General features: G+C 40.3%; 1 protein-coding gene across 2 annotated transcripts in view; it reads right to left on the reverse strand.

Annotated features, from left to right (window-relative positions):
* Positions 1–22,401, reverse strand: part of LOC109907839 (chemokine-like protein TAFA-1) — a 234,520-nt gene that overhangs the window by 210,877 nt on the left and 1,242 nt on the right. For both annotated transcript variants that reach the window (XM_020506203.2, XM_020506116.2), the window contains exon 2: positions 12,496–12,642. In XM_020506203.2, coding sequence (XP_020361792.1) covers positions 12,496–12,619 — 124 coding nt within the window. In that variant the 5' untranslated portion in view covers positions 12,620–12,642. The remainder of the gene's footprint in view (positions 1–12,495; positions 12,643–22,401) is intronic.

Below are 22,401 nucleotides of genomic sequence, written 5' to 3' on the forward strand. Positions count from 1 at the left end.
CATGTCTGATAAATGTCACTACATCATGGGACAGCATGCAGTTTATTAGACTACAGATGAAATAAGTTATGACAAACTTCACAGGGTGGTGGAAGTACACAGTGATGAGGTTGATGCTCCTTTCAATACATATCGAGGGTCTTATTCTGGTGTCATGATGATCGATGCCTGGCTGACATTAATACTGCACTTTTGTCCATAATAATCTCATCATGTCGTAGGCTATACCTGCACTGTATCTGCAAATTGCTGGCAAGAGCACACATGCCAGTACCAGAGTGGGTACATTCGCTACACCTACAGTATACAATTTGTATGCCTAGAGTTGAAAATGCTATGGGAACCCATTTTACATTTTACTTATATTTTTACGTACAGACCTTTATCTGCAACAAGTCAATTTGATGGAAACAACGCTGATGGGGAAATGCTCCTGGGTTTCCCTCTGCTGGTATTTGCCTGCATTTGGCAGATAAAAAAATGAAAAGCCCGATAAATAAAGTCGTAGCAGGCCAAATTGTCCAGGAGAGGCTGTCTATCATAGCCTATACCCAGAATTCGCACTTCAGCACCATTCTCCCAAGCCTCGCGCGCAAGTGTACCTGCTGCTGAGGAGAGAGAGAGCAACAGAAGAGTCTTGGCGTAGGCCACTGATGATTGTGAAGATGGAGGCCTTTTTCATTGAAGTAATGGAAGGAAGGAAAGGAAGGAAAAAGAGTGAAAAGCCCACAGGGGAAATTTAACAGAAGTTTTAATATTGCAGTTAACAAAAACAGGAAGAATGCAGGCCACCTTGCAACTCCCTATTCAGGTAGGATTCACTGTTGTAACTTAAATGTATTTATTATTGTAAGCCTATTTATTCATCGAAACCAGTTATTTAATGTGTTTTGTTTACTACAGTTGAGTCTTTTTAATTGTGTGCTCCATATTTAGTTTAAGATGAATAAATAACCTTAGCCTATTTCTATCATTTGTTGGGTATGGTAGGCACTTGCCTTTGTTGGTCATTTCTGCAATATAACTTGTTCAAACCTTTTGTGAATGTTTAAACCAGTTCGCAAGTGTTTCATTCTGTTGAGCCATTTTCTTTGGCCAAATTAAGTTCCAAATTACGGTATGAAATGTTGTGTTTGTTTCAATATGACTGACAGCTCATATTTTCCCTATAAACAATGGCTTGAGTTTTTATATTACCCTAATAAAGTTTATAACTTTTTATGAAGGTTTGGTGTGGCTGTAATTAAGCTTTAGCTACTGCAAGCCTATGATATGAAGGCAGTGTGCAACGGAGGTCCAACTGACTCCGAACAGTTGAACTTGAGGTGAGGAAGAATGTTTCAGACCTGCCGGAGTTCCTCCTATAATCCAATAGTATAATGCTTATCTTTGCACACAATATTAACCAATTAGCCTCTTTCTGTACACCTACAGAAACATCTGCTATCTGTATAGTAGATGCAGTAGCCATCTGACATTAAGAAATGCATGTCGGTGTCGTAGCATGTCGCCGGCATCTCTATCTCTCTCAAATCAAATCAAACTTTATTTGTCACATGCGCCAAATACAACAAGTGTAGACCTTACCTTGAAATGCTTACTTATATTCCCTTAACCAACAGTGCAGTTCAAGAAGACTTAAGAAAATATTTACCAAATAAAAGAAAAGAAAAAAATAATCAAAAGTAACACAATAACATAACAATAATGAGGCTATATACAGGTGGTACCAGTACCGAGTAAGTGTGCGGGGGTACAGGTTATTTGAGGTAATTTGTACATGTAGGTAGGGGTGAAGTGACTATGCATAGATAATAAACAGCGAGTAGCAGCAGTGTACAAAACAAATGGAGGGAGGGTCAATGTAAATAGTCTGGTGGCCATTTGATTAATTGTTCAGCAGTCTTATGGCTTGGGGGTAGAAGCTGTTAAGGAGCCTTTTGGTCCTAAACTTGGCGCTCCGGTACCGCTTGCCGTGCGGTAGCAGAGAAAACCGTCTGTGACTTGGGTGACTGGAGTCTGATAATTTTATGGGTTTTCCTCTGACACCGCCTATTTTATAGGTCCTGGGTGGCAGGAAGCTTGGCCCCAGTGATGTACTGGCCTGTTCGCACTACCCTCTGTAGTGCCTTATGGTCAAATGCAGAGCAGTTACCATACCATGCGGTGATGCAACCAGTCAGGATGCTCTCGATGGTGCAGCTGTAGAACTGTTTGAGGATCTGGGGACCCATGTCAAATCTTTTCCTGAGGGGGAAAAGGTGTTGTCATGTCCTCTTCACAACTGTCTTGGTGAGTTTGGACCATGATTGTTCATTGGTGATGTGGACACCAAGGAACTTGAAACTCCCGATACGATCCACTACAACCCCGTAGATGTTAATGCGGGCCTGTCCGGTCCGCCTGCTTTGTCTTGCTCACATTGTGGGAGAGGTTTTGTCCTGGCACCACATTGCCAGGTCTATGACCTCCTACCTATAGGCTGTCTCATCGTTGTCGGTGATCAGGCCTACCTACCACTGTTGTGTCGTCAGCAAACAATGATGGTTTTGGAGTAGTGTTTGGCCACACAGTCATGGGTGAACAAGCCTAAGATTTTCTTCCTTTATATAGGCTATACATATATATGTTTGTTTTATTAATATCATACAGTGGACTCCTAAGCTTATAGGCCTATGCATGCAATGCCCTGATGCATTTCACACTCAAATCTCCAACAGTTGGACCATGAGGTAGACCATCTTTTTTTGTAGGAAAGTAGCCTAAAAATATGGCTACACAGTTTTGCATATGCTACACATCAAAACACAAAGAATAATGTTTTTGTCATTTGTTTTAGGCTGTTTTTAAGGACAAGTAAGTGTGGCTCATTTGGCCAATATCCTTTGTTTATTGATGGCACTGGCTGCTCCAAGCCAGATCTGAATGCATATGGATGTCAGGTAAATTTCTCAAATGTCTGGCAAAATTAAAATCTTCCCTGTCACGTTGTCCAGCACTACATTTTCCTAAAGGAAACCCTGAAATGTGCATATTGTTTTTGTGCAGATTTTAGAATATTCCCATGAAAATCTGTCCCCAACTGGATGGAAACCCAGCTATTGACACCCTGAAGACTGGCAGGTGAGCTAGTCCAGTGTCACTTTGATTATGCCTGCTCATTATGTTTCACCAGCAGCCCCAAACATCTAAAGAATAAGCTACCGACTAGGGCTGAATATTTTTCCCAGTATTTTACAAATGTTCCATGTGGATAATAATCACTTTTCTCCATGTAACACAGTATTTTACAAATGTTCCATATGGAGAATAATCACTTTTCTCCATGTAACACAGTATTTTACAAATGTTCCACGTGGAGAATAATCACTTTTCTCCATGTAACCCAGTATTTTACAAATGTTCCATATGGAGAATAATCACTTTTCTCCATGTAACACAGTATTTTACAAATGTTCCACGTGGAGAATAATCACTTTTCTCCATGTAACACAGTATTTTACAAATGTTCCACGTGGAGAATAATCACTTTTCTCCATGTAACACAGTATTTTACAAATGTTCCATGTGGAGAATAATCACTTTTCTCCATGTAACACAGTATTTTACAAATGTTCCATATGGAGAATAATCACTTTTCTCCATGTAACACAGTATTTTACAAATGTTCCATGTGGAGAATAATCACTTTTCTCCATGTAACACAGTATTTTACAAATGTTCCATATGGAGAATAATCACTTTTCTCCATGTAACACAGTATTTTACAAATGTTCCATGTGGAGAATAATCACTTTTCTCCATGTAACACAGTATTTTACAAATGTTCCATATGGAGAATAATCACTTTTCTCCATGTAACCCAGTATTTTACAAATGTTCCATATGGAGAATATTCACTTTTCTCCATGTAACACAGTATTTTACAAATGTTCCATGTGGAGAATAATCACTTTTCTCCATGTAACACAGTATTTTACAAATGTTCCATATGGAGAATAATCACTTTTCTCCATGTAACCCAGTATTTTCCGCCCAAACCGGAAGTGTCATTCTAATGTATATTATTTGATTAGAGCTTTGATCGGCATGAAAGTTCAAGTCTGATGCTACCTGACTCTGATGAGCCATACAGTAAATACATTTTATGAGCTCAATCCCCAAAAAGCTCAAATGATGTGCCGTTATCCAATATATAGCCTATGATATAGGCTACAACACATTACGCATGACAGAAAAACATAAAAGCCCATAGATGTAACAATGTTAAAATATAAGGTGACCCCATTGAAAGGGTATGCAAAACTCACATTGAAGTGAACAGATTGTGGGGCAAATTGTTACACATTTAAGACAATCAATTCTGAATGTCACTAAGTAAATTAGGTGCTGGAGTGCAGAGTTCTCTGCAAACGAAACAGCAAATGAGTAACATTCGTCCTCTGTAGTGTTTCTAAATGATAGTGCAAAGTATCTGCATTACAATTACCTGCCTGTGTCTCCTTACTCCATTAATACAACCAAGCTATTTCCGTTCAGCCACACGATAAAATAAGGGCTGGGGGTGGTGGATTAGCTGCATAAAAACGCTGATATTTGCATTGTTCTATATATTAACAATTTTGTTCCCTGCATGGGCTTCCATTTGGTAGGCGACAGTATGTGTTTTTCAAAAAAGTCAGGGATTACATTAGATACTGGTGTTGCAGGCAGGGAAGGGGCACATTTTGCTGTCACTATACACGGACCATTATGCTGTTTTTTTGTTCTCAGATTATTTATTTTTATAACGATCTAGTTGAAAGAACCACTGTTATCTTGGATAGTACCACAGAGAATGTTATGAGGGTGTTTAAATCTAGGTTAGGCTGAAATAGAGCAGAGGACAAACCCTTTCCGCTGAACTGTGAGTTGGTCTATTAGTTTGAGTGTGTTGCACGACAGGAGTAGAGGAACAAACCTTGTGTGATTAACAGGACCTTTTCTCTGTCTGACACAGTTATCTGACTTCAGAGAAGATAAGGATAACACAGGATCTAATCCGCTACTATCGCTTTTCACTCAGGGGGAAAAGGCCCATCAAGGTACCAGCAGCCTGTGATCGGAAACTCTGCTAGGTAAATACTAATAATCTTGAAATCTTGCTACAGCTGAATTAAATGTGTTGAATAGGCCTAGGAAGATTATGAAAGAGTGACAATCTCTTTCTAGATATTATCGCAATGTGTACCTCCATTATTGGAGTCAGGGATTCACAAACAAGAGTAATCGTTCAGATTTCCTAACAAATGAATCATTGAAGAAGATGGGGTGAAAGCAAAGGAAGGTATCAAAGTCATCAGTATAAAGATTAAATCGAGTAATATGCAGCTCTGACCGGGCACTGAGTGAACATACAGAGAGAGGAAAGAATTTAAACATGTTCAACATATTCATTCCACTTTTACAATCTAGTCCTTCTTCAACCAGACCTCCTCCTCCAAGTGGACTGTCTTTCTGATGAATCAGTGCTGCTTTGTCGTATGAGAACAGAAATGGTATGAAGCTCAAATAAAATGCCAGTTCAACCTCCATCCCTAGTCTCTTACCCCCGCCGGCCATAAAAAGCAGTGTAATAGGATTCCTAAGCTTTTCCAGTGACTGCTTCCACTATCACACAGACATTTAAGTGCACTAATCCATGACAAATGGTCTCATCTGATCCATGACGAATCGTCTCAGGGGCAGATAAAGACGAGGAGATGGACAGAGGGAGGGAGGGAGGGCAGGGGTGAGAGAGAGTGATGCTCTGTATAGAAATGATGAGGCAGTTATTGCCCAGTTTTAAAAAGGTTGCTTTCATTACCTCGAAGGGCATGCTCTGCGATAGAGTGAGAGACCTCAACAATGAGCTCTCAACTAAAGCCTGCAGTTTTTATAGCAATTACAACCCAATGTGGAACCAGATTAAAGGCTTTGGGTGTTCGAGCCCGGAAAAAGAATGCCTTGGTAGACGGCTCGTTCTGAAATGGATGTTTCTTATTACATTTGTGTGCGTTTAGTTTTTGATTCTCATCATCAGGCAATTATGTCAGAGCCACTGAAGTAGTTTTTTTTTTAGGGGATGTGGAGGTATCTTTTTCTTATGCCATGAGAATTGCATTGATGAACCTTGCTTGCTGTCACCTCAGCCTTAGCCATTTCACTATCCCAGACCCCTGTCCTGGCCACTGTCTAGGTGGTGATGGTTTATTTGTGACTTTCTGTGTGTGTGTGTGCGTGCGTGTGTGTGCATGTGCGTGTGTGTGCGCATGTGCGTGTGCATGTGTGTATGTGTGTGTGAGCCAACCTGATCAAACATTTCCTTTTTATCGAATTTGCGCAACAAAAAATCTGATTAAATCACCATCCACCATTTAATTGAATTCTGTTTCCACCATCCATTCTCACACTAATTAGTCCTTGCAATTAAAAGTGGGTGTGAAATGTATCAAATTAATGGCCAAACAAAAACACAAAAACTCATACTGTGATGTTACCTTCCTGTGGGTAGTTGTAAAACTGCCTGCCCTTTGGCAGTTTGCAAAAGCTTGTAAATGGAAAGTTGCATAAGTGAACCAGTCATTTGGATTACATTCATGTTGACAGTACTTAAATATGGTTTGAGCACTATCATGAGATTACAGTGTATGTAACTTTCATGTTTTACTGTATGGAACAAAGCAGGCAGTAAATCACAGCAAAAAGGAAATTGATGAATAAATTCTAAAACTGCAAGGGTATATCCGTATGTAATGTGTGTTTGATAGTGTAGCTAATTGGCATGTTCTCAAACTCAGCCAGGAAAACCATCCCTCTTCTGAGCTAGACATACCCATGGCAATGAAAAAAATCGATTCAGTCTTGAAATGTAAGTCTCCGGAATTCAACCCAGTTCTCATTTACCGAAATATAGATCCCTAAGGTTCACCAACACACCCACCTACACTCAGACATCTCATCCTACAGAAAAGAGCCCACAGTCACAGCAAAAAAGGTCAAAGTAAACCATAACAAAGACTTCAGAATGTCTGGATACATGAATCATATGAAAAAGCCTCCACACAGTTACATGGTGGTCAATCTGCTCATCGTGACATGGGGCTCCATTCATCGGCAACAGGATTCCCCATATTTTACTATTGGTTGACATTTCATTTTCTGCTATTGCTCACTTTAAACTGTGTTTGGCTGTATGGTTATTTCTGTGTCATGATGAATAATAGCAGTAATTACATGTTTTTTGCTGCCTCTTTTCTGCCCCTGTCCTAGACTAAAGGAGTATTTAAATATCAAATGACACACTGAACATGAACATCATTAAAGCGCTTGTCTTCCAATCATCTTTCAAAAGGTTATTCATTATGAGATGTTTACATTCGATTGATTAAATCATTATAACCGTTTTATAAATGGTATGGGTTCAAATCAAATTGCATTTTTCACGTACACAGTTTACAGCAGGTATAAACAGTGTAGCGAAATGCTTCCTTGCAAGCTTCCTCGAGAGTGCAGTACAATATCAATATCAGCACTGTTTGCTGCAGTATGCAAATGATGACCTATTCACCTTATGCTATAAACCATCCAAAATCAGCATGGATTTCACCAAAACAAAGTCCTCAGCACCCTACTTCCTATACAGTATTTCTGTATTTCTTACAAGGATGATTCAAGTGATTCCTAATCACATCATTAGTTCGCAGTCACACCAAGTGGCTGCTTGCATCTTCATGTAGAACGGGGAACACAACTGGCTAACCTGTCATTACTGTCACCAGTTCTGCTGATTTAATCAACTATGAGAGACAGTTTAGCACCGTCATTGCAACAAACAATTGACTTGTTATTGTGTCTGACAACACTGTTTTTGTTTTGTCAAAACGACAGCTAAGGACAGCTCCTTCATTACTAATAGTGATGTATGTTAATATTGTAGCTTACATTGGAATGGGAATCAGCTAGTGCCCTTAGAGAGTTATGTCAGAATCATAAACCGAATGCATCGCCATTGCTTTCAATATCCTCCCTATGGGCATTGCTAGAACACACAATGACAATGCCCTTCCATTTGGAAAGGAAACAAAAACACATTCAGTGGCAGTTGAACATAAAACTGACTTTTAAGAAATGTTTGATTTCAATGTAACTTCTCCAAACAATGACAATCCATATTTCTTTGAATGTTACAGTTTGACCCTTCAACTGGGCTTCATAGTGACCAGCAGAATCATCCACAGCAGCAACCTGCTTTCTCCAGGAGTGGACCTGGCAGTACTGTGTCAGTTGGCAGGTGAGGAAAGAGCTGAGCTGGGCTTGTGTGTCATGTCACATTCGCCTCATCTGTCAGTGTAGTGGATTATTTCTTAAGAGACCAGAATTGGCTGCCCAGAATCTGGGCACAATCAATCTTTCCCGGCACGGGGGACGTAGGGGAGGCCGCGAAGCAGCGGCTCATGGGAAGGCAACGGCGCCGCTTCCTGAGCAGGTGATGAAGCAGTCAGGCGACTCGTTACTCAATCCCAGCCTCAACTGTGACCAGCAGATTTCTAACTGAAATATTGTAATAAATAAAGAAATGTAGGTTGAAAACCCCTATCTCTCCTTGTATATTTTTGGTACGCATGTACTGTGCAGTGGCATTCTGTCAGCTCACTGTTGCAGAAAGGGATAAGCACAATTTTTAAAACATTGTTAGATGCTTGAACAGGCTTGAGGATTACATTCGTACCTTGCTCAACATGACCTTCACTTCCCCTGTGCAGAGATATATTCACACCCTTGTCTGAGTACTGAGAGCTGCTGCTGCGGTATCATTCACTCACTCAGCCAGACTGAAAACCAGGCCCCATATCAAAATCCACACAACTTTATTTAAGGCTTTTTTTCTGGTACAGAACATATGCCTGTCAATCAAACAATAGTGTAAACCCTTTGTTAGAAAATCATGGAAATTGGGTAGGCAATATTCCAATAGTTGGAATAATTGGTAGACTCATGGGTATCATTCCAGTTTTCAGAATGATGTGTACAAGGCCATAAGTTGTGTAAACAGAGACACTGCATCGAAGGCAGAAGCACAACTCACAAACAGGTTTGTGTTCGTTGGTTGTTTCTCTGGCATTGCCTTCAAGTTTCTTTTGTGTATTGACTGCCAATGGTTTTAGCCATTGCAAAATGCTTTGAATCGTAACATGTAAAGTTCCTTTTTATTAGTTATGTTAACAATGTTCACCGCATCAAAACCCTGTTTGTTACCATACATCACAGATGAAGGCATCTACAGAGTAATGCATTATGACATAGGTTTTCTTTTTAATTATGACTTTTCCATTCAATGATATTTTATTACAGAAAACAGCTAAACATAAAAACCAAAGCATGTATCAATCTGAGATCTCACTTTGGTCTCCACCCACTGCATATTTATTTATAAAAAATGATCTGGTCGCTGAAACCAGAGAGCATCCTCAAATTATTAAATCAATTCTAATACAAATATTCATCATAGGATTTCAATTCTGAGAAAGCAGTTCTGGTTACATCTGTTACCACCACTCTGCAGTTGAGTAAGATTGATGAGAACTTAAAAGGCCTTGACACTACAGTAAATTGTACAGTTGCAAAACAACTATGAAAAAAAGGTGTCCTTCACACGGTCAACATAAAGGGAACATGTGGAGTGGTTTTTTACTATGATAGTGAATGTCATCACATCCAATGGTGATTACACATATATTTCATCAATAATTGTTGCACTTGATCATTGTTAGTTGTAGATAGCTAAGTTGAACTTAATATTTCTATCATTCTAGATTTTGACAATCAGCCAGTGACAGAATTTCATTGAGTACATGCTGCTGATTGAACGTACTCCCTTATAAAACTATTTACTATTGCATAGCACACATAAATGCATCCTGTGCTCTTCTGTGCCAAAACTCAGAGCTTCATCCACTTTCACAATACAGAACATTCCTACGCTCAGACAAAACACTCCTGCTCTCAGACAGAACACTCCTGCTCTCAGACAGAACACTTCTGCTCTCAGACAGAACACTCCTGCTCTCAGACAGAACACTCCTGCTCTCAGACAGAACACTCCTGCTCTCAGACAGAACACTTCTGCTCTCATACAGAACACTCCTGCTCTCAGACAGAACACTCCTGCCCTCAGACAGAACACTCCTGCTCTCAGACAGAACACTCCTGCTCTCAGACAGAACACTGCTGCTCTCAGACAGAACACTCCTGCTCTCAGACAGAACACTTCTGCTCTCAGACAGAACACTCCTGCTCTCAGACAGAACACTCCTGCTCTCAGACAGAACACTTCTGCTCTCAGGCTCACTTTGTGTATGCATCCCCCAGTTCCCCAGAGGACCATGAAAATGCCATGCCATAATGACTTTGCTGAGAAATAAAATGGAGTGTGTGTGTGTGTGTTTGTACAAGCTGATTTCTCTGACAAGAACCCTTTCACAAAACTAGAACAGGAGGATATTTATCTCACCAATAACTTAGCTGACTTCTCTATGTGCCGTGGGCAGGGTTTTGTCTTTGTTTTCACTTGGACCTCTACATAATTCAGAAGACACTTACTGTAGGCCATGCACATCCTTGTACAAAAAACCTGGAAACAAAGTTTGAAAAAATTAATTCTGTCGCTCATCCTGTTCTCACTTGTTCCAATTAATGAGCTCAAACCACTTTGTGTGAAGCCTCTGTCTCACACCCACAACCAAGTCCCACTACGTCAGCTGTTCCAACTCCAAAACAAGACACCTGCCCTGCACAACTGCTCCAGTTCCCTGCTGCTTAAAAACCTCATTGGCTATCAACAGTCTTGTCTTGACATCACAAGTCGGGGAAATCAATGTCTCTTTTTTTGTTGCTTTTGCTTCAATCACTGTCTTTTCACTCCGTGGTGCAGCACGGCTCAGAGGATGAGACAAGCACAGATAGATGGAATCAATGTTTAACAGGCATTGGGATTTGGTTTCCTGGTGAAAGGGGTTTGTAATAGTATTGTCATCAGAAGCTTCCAGGAGCGAGTCATTGTTAAAAGCTTAAAGGAGCCTGCTTCCAAAGACACATGGCTGGGGAGTGACGAGCGCGACTACTCTACTCCCACATAAATGAGGAGAATCAGACCCATCTCACTGACTCCCTCCCCTTTAACCCCCACAGTGGAGAAGGAACTGGCTTTAATTGCCGAATGTGAGAGAGAAACATAATTGTTATTTCCATTTAAGCCACAGTGATCAAAGCAGCCTGCACTCAGCATACTGATGGGAGTTTTGCCTAGAGCCTGTCCTACGTACCAATCAACCTGCTAGTCTGATAGATTCAGGATGCTGCAATCACTCTTTCCCCACACTGAAAATCCTCTCCCGTTAAAAAGTGCTCTTTGTCTGTGTGGGGCAGAGGGGGAGTTCCAACCTCAGATCAAAACAGCAGCTGCAGCTGAGCTTAAACATTACAATCAACTCTAAGCAAAAACTATTTACTGCAAAGAATGTAGGAGAATGTCAATAAAGCCAACTTTGAAGATGGCGTAGTTTTATATACAGCTGGCAGAGGCCCCCCAAAAATGCACCCCAAAAATGTCATGAGGCACAAAATAAGTCAAGATGGCTGGGTTGCTGGGTGGCTGGTTCGAATAGTTGGAGAATGTTGTATTTCAAATACCTTAAAAAACTTTTTTTGACCCCAAATTATTATGCTTAATTCTATGTCATAAATATATGTATTTTTCTGTGTATGGAAGCATACCTCTTGAGCTGTCTGTATCCTCCTGACTGGTGGTTATTTATAACTAAATATGCTTCTCTGCATCTCTGCTAAAATCTGGGTAAAATATTGAAAGGAGTCTTTTTTAGTACATTTAGTAATTGCTTTTGTAGTCTACCAACCTTGCCAGCAGGCATGCCAGCTAGGATACTTAAACAAGCTAGCTACTCTAACTTCCTTGATAGCCTGAAATGGCTTCTTAGTAGCTAGGTTGGGAGATAGGTTACCTATCTGAGTTAGCTAAAGCCAACAATTGTTTGGTGGCTAGAGGTATTACAAAGAAACAACAACAACAAATTATAAAAATAAAACAGGACAAATCTGAGGGGGCACATGTCCCTGTGCCCCCTATGGGCATGACACCTCTGACAGCTGGATACATGAATGAACCATAAGAAACATAAATAATCCATTATACAATGCCAGAATCTATACAAACAAACAAATATAAAAAGTTATGAAACCACAGTGCACTATTCTTCTTCTGACAGTAGCTAACATATTGGTTGCAAACCAATCTATTACAAAAGACAGAAGACTATTGCTTCACTGTTTCCACTGGGGATACAGTGATAACATAGTATTTATTTTACTCTTACACTTCTCAGAGAGCTCCTCTGGGAGGACTGGGTGGGTAGTGGGCACAGCGTGATGTGTGCAGATAGAACATAGAAAGGGACTCACCCAGGATCTGGATGGCATTGCGTCCGGGCCGGGGCACGTGGTGCTGCTGGAGGGTCTCGTACAGCGTGGCCTGGCACAGCAGCAGGAAGCCCAGGCTAATCCACAGGCCCAGGAACAAGGACATGGCAGGGCAGACTGGGAGGGTGGCTAGAGGAAGAGGGCAGAGAGAGAGGGTTAGAGCATAGAGATAGTTAGAGGACGCAAAATTGTATCTGTCCCATTATTGCGTCTGTGAGAACATTAGGTTTTTGGGCACTGGAGTCCTCTATCTATCTCTATGGGCTATAGGAGGAGGGCATAGAGAAGGTTAGAGACACATGGCAAGGGTTGTCTAAAGGAGGAGAGAGAAAAGAGTAAGTGGGTGATAGAGGGTGGCCTACAAAAGAGATGGCAGAGATATGGAAAAACACTAACCAAATTACACATGTTAGGAAAGGTGAAATAGAAAAAAGGTATAAACATGAAATGACATGAGCGACATTGGGGAAGGACCATCTCAGGATAATCAAAAAACCTCTATCTGAAGAAAGAGACTTGGTCAAGCTTGTCAAACATCATCATACATGAGAACTGAAAATGATTGTAACATGACTAATACAGACAATAAAATGTATTGTATGAGGTAGCTACTGAGAAAACAGGACCATTAAAGCCACAGTGTAGCATTTGAAGGACATTACTACAATATGGTCACCTCTCCCACGATGGGCATTTTTGACGAGTTCCCCAAAAAACTGCAATCGGGAAATCAATCATTTGTCCAAGCTTGTGCATATGCTCCTGTTTAGCTGTAAACGGATGTCCTTCCCAAAGTACTGCACGTCATGTGCGCAACTCAAAAATCAGACATCGCTTGACACTCACCTGTCTTGATCAATGAGAGAAGATAAACATACTCTAAGACAGCAGCGTATACATTGTTGGATTACTTCATAGACAAAACTTTTTTTTTCTTTTTTTTCCTTCTAAATTCCAATGTTCTACCTGTAACAAGCCATGGAGGTTTAGAAGACACTGGTGCTTGCCGAATTAAGAATTAAGAAAGTATAGGCAAGTAAAGGTTGGTAGAACATGTTCTGATTAGTGCTAAACAGGAGCTTCGAATCAACAGCTATAACTAGCTAATTAAATTAGTAAGCTAATGATGATAGTAGTTTGATTTGATATTGGCTACACACAATGTACACACTGTAGCCTATCAGCTCAAAACATAAAGGTCAAAAGTTTGGACACAGCTACTCATTCAAGGGTTTTTCTTCATTTTTTACTATTTTCTACATTTTAGAATAATAGTGAAGACATCACAACTATGAAATAACACATACTGTATGGAATCATGTGGTAACCAAAAGTGTTAAACAAATCAAAATATATTTTATATTTGAGATTCTTCAAAAAAGCCACCCTTTGCCTTGATGACAGCTTTGCACACACTTGGCATTCTCTCAACCAGCTTAATGAGGTAGTCACCTGGAACGCATTTCAATTAACAGCTGTGCCTTGATAAAAGTTAATTTGTGGATTTTCTTTCCTCCTTACTGTGTTTGAGCCAATCAGTTGTGTTGGGACATGGTAGGGGTGGTATACAGAAGATAGCCCTATTTGGTAAAAGACCAAGTCCATATTATGGCAAGAACAGATTAAATAAGCAAAGAAAAACTACAGGCCCATCATTACTTTAAGACACGAAGGTCGATCAATCTGGAAAATGTCAAGAACTTTAAAAGTTTCTTCAAGTGCAGTCGCAAAAACTATCAAGTGCTATGATGAAACTGGCTCTCATGAGGACCGCCACAGGAAAGGAAGACCCAGAGTTTCTTCTGCTGCAGAGGATAAGTTTCATTAGAGTTACCAGCCTCAGAAATTGCAACCCAATTCATTTTTATTTTACTAGGCAAGTCAGTTAAGAACAAATTATTTTTTCCCATGACAGCCTAGGAACAGTGGGTTAACTGCCTTGCTTAGGGGCAGAACTACAGATTTATACCTTGTCACCTCAGGGATTTGATCTTGCAACCTTTTGGTTACTATCCAACACTCTAACCACTAGGATACCTGCTGCCCACTAGGCTACCTGCTTCACAGAGTTAAAGTAACAGACACATCTCAACATCAACTGTTCAGAGGACTCTGCGTGAATCAGGCTTTCGTGGTTGAATCGCTGCAAAGAAACAACTACTAAAGGACAGCAATAAGAAGAAAACACTTGCTTGGGCCAAGAAGCATGAGAAATAGACATTAGACTGGTGGAAATCTGTCCTTTGGTCTGATGAGTCCAAATTTGAGATTTTTCATTCCAACCACCGAGTCTTGTGAGTAGGTGAACGGATGATCTCCAAATGTGTGGTTCCCACTTGAAGCATGGAGGAGGAGGTGTGAAGGTGTGGGGGTGCTTTGAAGGTGACAGTCAGTGATTAATTTACATTTCAAGGCACACTTAACCAGGATAGCTACCACAGCATTCTACAGCGATACACCATCCCATCTGGTTTGCGCTTAGTGGGACTATAGTTTGTTTTTCAACAGGACAATAACCCAACACACCTACATGCTGTGCAAGGGCTATTTGACCAAGAAGGAGAGTGATGGAGTGCTGCCTCAGATGAACTGTCCTCCACAATGACCTGACTTCATTCTAATTGAGATGGTTTGGGATGAGTTGGACCCCAGAGTGAAGGAAAAGCAGCCAACAAGTGCTCAGCATATGTGGAAACTCCTTCAAAACTGTTGGAAAAGCATTCCAAGTGAAGCTGTCATCAAGCGAAAATTTTGAAAATTCTCAAATATAAAATATATTTTGATTTGTTTAACACTTGTGTTATTTCCTAGTTTTGATGTCTTCACTATTTTGTAGAAATGTAGAAATGTCAGATGGTGGGTGTAGCTGGTGCATGAAGTCAGGCGCAGGAGAACAGAATGAGTGAGCAACGTACTTTACTCAAAATAAAGGCACAAGGTAAACATAGCCTTGACCAACAATAAACGGTATTCAATTACGCACGGGTGTAAACAGCACCCATCAAAAAACAGCCATAACGTACCGAATGAACATAGAAACAATCACGCACAAAAACATGGGGGAAACAGAGGGTTAAATACGTGAACATGTAATTGGGGAATGGAACCAGGTGTGTAGAAAACAAAGACAAAACAAATGGAAAATGAAAGGTGGATCGGCGATGGCTAGAAGATCGGTGATGTCGACTGCCGAACGCCGCCCGAACAAGGAGAGGGACCGACTTCGGCGGAAGTCATGACAAGAAAATCGTAAAAATAAAGAAAAACCCTTAAACCCTTGTGTCCACACTTTTGAATGGTACTGTATGTTTCAATTTTAAGATATGCTCAGAGTCGTTTTCATCTCTGATGCTGGAACAGTGTAGTGTCAACACAGTTGAATGTGAAATGAAAACAGTACACATAAAGGCATAATGAGACACCTTGGCCATTCACTAAACAATAGCCTAATGACTGCTGAAGGCTGACATATGGACCCATACCTCTCCCTCCCTCACTGGGAATAATAACTCCTACTCTCCAGGTGTTACTACATCCTCTCCTCTCAGCTCCATTCTGATACAAATGGGGAGATTCTTAATTGGAACAAGTCCATTCTCTCCTCCGTCCTCCTCTCCTCTATGACCCGGAAACCGATAAGCGGTCGAGTGGTCGAGGAGAGTGTCAATTTGTTAGTGTCGTCCACTCCTCAATAGCCTCGTCTCTCCAAGGACACTCATGAGTATCCTTTCAGCGGCTAGTGCAGAACTGTTTTAAATCCGCCACACCCCCTTTGAATTATCGTTGAGCTAAACCAATTGAGATTTCCCATGCTCAAGGTCCTACATTCACTAAAGCAACCCCTTCCTATCCAGCCAAAACTGCAGTGGTCATTGTCTCTCCCAGTCATTTTCATGTCCCCATTTGTAAAAACGACCTGGGCCCATATTTATAAACCATCTCAGAGTAGGACTGCCGATCCAGGATCAGGTCCTTCCTGTCCATATAATCTTATACATTATTATTTGAAAGGCATTCCTACTGTAAGAGAATATGAATTCAGGTCCTGCACCCAAGTTGTGTATCATTGTGTCTCCATTGTCTCTATTAAGGGACTAAGATGAACAGTACTATTCAACACTGTTGAACTGATGATGTGTGGTTGATTTATATGATTATGGAGCTTTTCTTTGTTTGCTTTTGAGGAAACTAATAGGCTCTTTTTTTGGTGCATCGTTGAGTAGTATGAGTTTGTATATTTTTCTATGCTTACTTTTTGGTTTTACCAGTTTACCATTATTATAACAGTAATTTTCTAACTACAAGTCACCATTAAAACATTATGTTCAGAGATATGTGCAGGTTCATTCACTTGCTTCTCTTTGTTTGATTATCTTCATGTCAATAATTATGACTAGCCAATATCAAGCATTTGGTTTTAAAAACTTTTAGCACTGTTTATTTACATGGTACACTTAAAGGTAGACTCAGCTAAATGATGTTGCCACAAGCATCACTGCAGACACAAGACTTCGCTCTCACACAGTCACACACAGAATCTGTGAATGGGCACGGCTTCTCTTCACGCTGTTCGATGGTAGTAGCCACCAAAAAACTGAGAAGTTGAGGGACGTTTTACCCCAAGACACCCTGCAATATTTCCCACCATCAGACTTCCTGTTCCTAGGGTGCCAGATTTGGTGCCCATGCATGCCCAATTTGGAGGCGCCAAATGTGGCACAGTGGTTAACATACTCCCTGTTTGTTATTTTGAAAATATAAAACATATAAGCTCCATACCATTTGTAGTTGATGATGTCATGACGTTGCCCTCTTTGAGTATAGCAAGCCCCATCCCCCTCCCCCTGCCTCCCCCTTTCCTCCTTCAACTAGGCTGCTGTGGTCAGAGAGACGTCGTAAAGTCCTGAGGATCTCCTCATGGCCACACAGTATAGAGAGAGTACATTTTCATAGAGCACAAAGGAATTTCTTCCACCTCACAGAACTTGAGGTACGAACAAATTTCATGTTCCGGAGAAAGTATAAAAGATCGGTGAAGAATCCAGCTACGAACTGGTCTGTTTGTTACAACTTGGAGAAGCTCATGGAAGACGGTGTGGCCACATTACCATAACGCTGTTTATATAATAGCCTCAGATATGAGGTTTACATCTAATTGTTGTATAAGATGAATGAGTGAGTATGATACTGTTTGTAGTAGTGTGGAATATGATTTTGGAAAGAAAATCCAATTCCCTTTTGATTTGAACTAAATCAGAGGACCGCCCCTGAGCCCAGTTAGGGTCAGGCATCCTGAGACAGCCACTTTTCTGCAATTCCGAATAAAATCCAACTTTGAGAAATTCTCAACCAGACCATGTTTTTCTCCATTAGGAGAGGACGAAGGTTGTAGACCATTGCTGAATCTTTTAACCATACCACGTGGTTAAACTCTTAGACTATCGATACTGACAGAATAAGAACAAGGCTTTGATATTAATTACTAGTCTGCAGCTGTCACGCCTTGGTCTTAGTGTTTTGTGTTTTCGTTATATATTTGGTTAGGCCAGGGTGTGACATGGGTTTACGTGTTGGTATTTCGTATTGGGTTGTAGTATTTGGGATCGCGGCTGATTAGGGGTGTTGTATAGGCTTGGCTGCCTGAGGCGGTTCTCAATCAGCTGTCAGGTGATTCTCGTTGCCTCTGATTGGGAACCGTATTTAGGTAGCCTGAGTTTCGCTTTGTCTTTCGTGGGTGATTGTTCCTGTCTCTGTGTAGTGTTCACCAGATAGGCTGTAATAAGTTTCACGTTCCGTTTGTTGTTTTTTGTATTTATTTCGTTATTTCATGTATCGTCACTTTTCCTTCATTAAAGATCATGAGTAACCACCACGCTGAATTTCGGTCCGACTCTCTCTCAACAAACGAAGAACGCCGTTACAGCAGCTAGGAATTCTGTATCATTGAACGCGAAGAACGACAACCGCCGAAACATCCATTCTATAACGAAATTAATGTCACTCTGAACTATCCCCTCTAACAACAATCAAGAGAGTATTTTTCTCTCGTGTAAAGGATTAGCATTTCAATTGTTATAATTATCACTCTGTAGTGACTTCTTAGTCGACCCCCACTTCCCCTTTTGTCTAACAAGCCGCCATGCCGGGTCAGCCCACTAGGGCACATTCTCCTATCATTTCCTGTAACCATATTTACTGTTTGTTTATGCATTTCTGTGAATTACTTAGTTAGTAATAAATAAATGATTTAAGACAATTGATGTATGGATGAATCATAGTGAAGACTGGGTTTGTGCATATAACCAACAATTTACGACGTTTGGAATGAGACTAACGTGAGGTAAAGTAATTAATAATTAATTAAATCGAAGACTAATTGATCAGATAAAATATCTGAAAAGTTATTTTAGGAAATGATAACTTTGTAATCTGAATATTTTTCCTTGGTGCCCCGACTTCCTAGTTAATTACAGTTACATGATTAATCAGTTGATCGCGTAATACTAATTACAGAGAATCTTTGAAAAAAAACCAAGTCTTCAATTTAATGATAGTAAAGACACGACAATGAATAGTACGGATGTTTTACCTAACTATGTACTCATACCATTTATTGAGTGTAACAATGAGATGTATTTTAGATTGATAAAATACTCTTGAGAAGTGAACTGCCTATTCAAGTCAAATGCTGAACACTGATCACCTTGCTGTAAAATAAAACATCTGACTTCCCCTGAAAGAGTCCAGCGCCTTCCCGCCATCTTCCTGGGCCGTGAACCACATTAGGCCGAATACTTTGCCACAGTGTTATAGTATTAATGTTATACCGGTTGTATTATGCTAATTACTTCTTAGTTATTACTGAAAAAGGGTTTCACATTTATAAATGGTGAGAACAATTGCTTCAAAGACAATTTTAAGTGGAGAGTCATTCACACATAGGCCTACACATCAGTGGTGATTTTAGCATGTCAATCTCTCCAATTTTGGGGTGGACGCATGCCAACAAAGAAACTACACAACATAACACTAAACAATACATGAATTGCACTATAATGCTGGGAAACGGTGCACATAAACTGTTAGGGTTTACATAAATCTGTCCTTATTTTCAGCACCATGGAGTGAATCCTTACCACTGCTACACCTGACTATCAGCGGAGCACTGTAATAGTTCATTCAGCCTCATTTACTACCTTTTAAAATAACATAGCTGATATGGCTGACTTGCTTAAACAAATGTGGTTTCTACTGACAATTGAGATGTACAAACTATGGCATAAGGGGACGGTGAGCGGATAAGAGGCAATCCATAATTCGATTAAAACATTAATGAACGAACTAGGACGGATATAGTCAATATAAGTATTTGTTCAGCACTTTTGAAATGTACAGCGACAGAATTCAGAATATGGGCCGTTCTTACAGTAATCTCCCCGTACACCAAGTCAGAACCGTAAAATAAATAAAGTGGTCATATAAACAGACAATGAAAACTCTTACAATGTTCGATGATGACATTTCTCTAAAACAGGCTATAGGCTACATATGCACCACCAACAGCTAACAGCTTACTACTCAACATACACGTATTATGACTTTGTTAGCTACAGTATATAGTATATCTCCCTGGCATATTACATTATTTATGCAGCAGCATACAATACATTTTGGACTCACCTTGTTGTGCTGTGCTCACTTGAACAGGAAGGTGTCACGGTGGTCCTTCGTGGGCAAATTTTGTCATCAACCTTTGTCATCAAAGTGGCAGGTAGCCTAGTGGTTAGAGTGATGGGCCAGTAACCGAAAGGTTGCAAGATCGAATCCCTGAGCTGACAAGGTAAAAAAAAATCTGTCGTTCTGCCCTGAATAAAGCAGTTAACTCACTGTCCCTAGGCTGTCATTGTAAATAAGAATTTGTTCTTAACTGACTTGACTAGTTAAATAAATAAATAAATGTAATCAAAGTCTGGCATTCTCTGGATTGATGGTGCATTCAAGACAAATGGGAACTTGGGAAATAAACAAGGTTGAATCGTGATCTTTAGGTCGGAGCTCTAAAAAGAGGACGAGTTCCCAACTTGGAATTCTGAGATGGATGACCGTTTAAAATGTATTTTCCCAGTCTGAGCTTGTTCTTTCCAAGTTCCCAGTTGTCTTGAACTCACTGAAGTCTGAGATTTCCGAGTTTCCAGATATTTTGAATGGTAGAAGTCATGCTGGATTGACAGCATGGCCAATGTTAAATGCTTATCTTATATGCTTGGTAGAACCACACACCACTACACTGAATAGCAGGCTAGTGATTGCTTTGCAATGCTTGCAGTTAGCCACTGATTCCTTCCAAACCACTCAATGTCGAATTTGCAATTTCCAATTTGTTGTGTAATGTTTATGTCCAATGGCAGATGAGCACTGATACGTTTTATTTATAATTTCTCTTCATCATTTCTCATCATATGACAAGGATTGAAAAGGATTTGTCCGTAGATTGTCAACTTGATTCATGACGATGACTGCTAGCTTCCTAGCTAAGATTTTGAAAGTATGATGTTGACATGATCAGTCCAATCAAAGCTATGGTAGATATGTGATTTGATGCCATTTTATCTGTGGCCAACGATCTTGAGCCTTCTTGGATGGGTACTCTAATGTAACTCTATGGCAGCACCCAAGGGGCTTTTCGAGCTCTGCTCATAGATTTAGTGGTGAAGTGGTGTCTCCATGAGTGACAGATGAGCCAATCACGGGGCAACTAGAGAACATGACCAACCCTTATGCTCAGTGTTTTCAGATGGCTGCCCCACCACCACAGAAAGCACTGATCTAGGCTGAACACCTTCATTTTGGAGCTGCCTTACTCAACAAAGCAAAAAAAAGAGACAATGTTTGTATTCGGCTTTATTAACTCAATTATATATTATTTTACATTGTTTGCAAACTGATGTGACACATTCATTCCAAAATAACATGCAAAACAGGCAACAAATATTTTTATTTTGTATTATTTAGCTGACCTGAATGACAGGTCGCCACTGCTACACATATACAGTATTAGGCTATTGCCTTCAGATGTGCTAGCCTATAGCAACTTGGTGTGTGCATGTCGGTTCGAGAAAAAGTTTACATTCTCCCCTCTACCCTGAAATGACATTGAGACTAGCCTACTGAATATTCAACATGCTGAAATTAAGCATAGCCTATAATTAGTCTTATTAGCGGCATATTGTAATCCCATCTCCTGCAATAAATTTGCTATAATCCTACATTTTGTGTAAATGTGAACTGTTCCCTGGGGAATGCTTTTTAACACGCTGTGTTTCTGGCAAGTTCCTGAAAAAAAACGTGGTCTTTTGCCTGAACAACAGCATGGAGAGAAACTGCTCTTTTGTCCTCTCCGCCTTTCGGTTCAGCTCTGAGCAACTCTCCGACTGTCGGAACTCATTCATGTCAAAGAAGAAATGTGGTCCTGATCGACAGCGCGAGAGAATAGGGATGGAGAGGTGGCGGAGAAAGATATTCAGACCGCACCACACAGGCATGCTTATGCATTTTAATGTAAACGGACAACTTTCACGAGTAAATAGCAGACACATGAAAAATAAATCACCTTATCAGGGCTAGCAGGATATTTGTATACAAATTACTTTTCGTTAGAATTCTTACCTCCGTGGTTTTCAATGAATAAACAAGGAATGTGCACTTCATGCAGGATTTACCATTTGCGTATCTGTTTAACTAGCCATTTGGTCTCTGCTTTGCAGTCTAATTAGACCATTGATTGATATGTTCCTGATGGTTGTGGAATTCGTAATTGGTAATGACGGCATTTACATTGTCTTTTTACAAGTATACCATGTCCTGCCAATTTAGACTAAACACGAGACC

This window comes from Oncorhynchus kisutch, linkage group LG1, assembly GCF_002021735.2.
Source record: "Oncorhynchus kisutch isolate 150728-3 linkage group LG1, Okis_V2, whole genome shotgun sequence".
Lineage (NCBI taxonomy): Eukaryota > Metazoa > Chordata > Actinopteri > Salmoniformes > Salmonidae > Oncorhynchus > Oncorhynchus kisutch.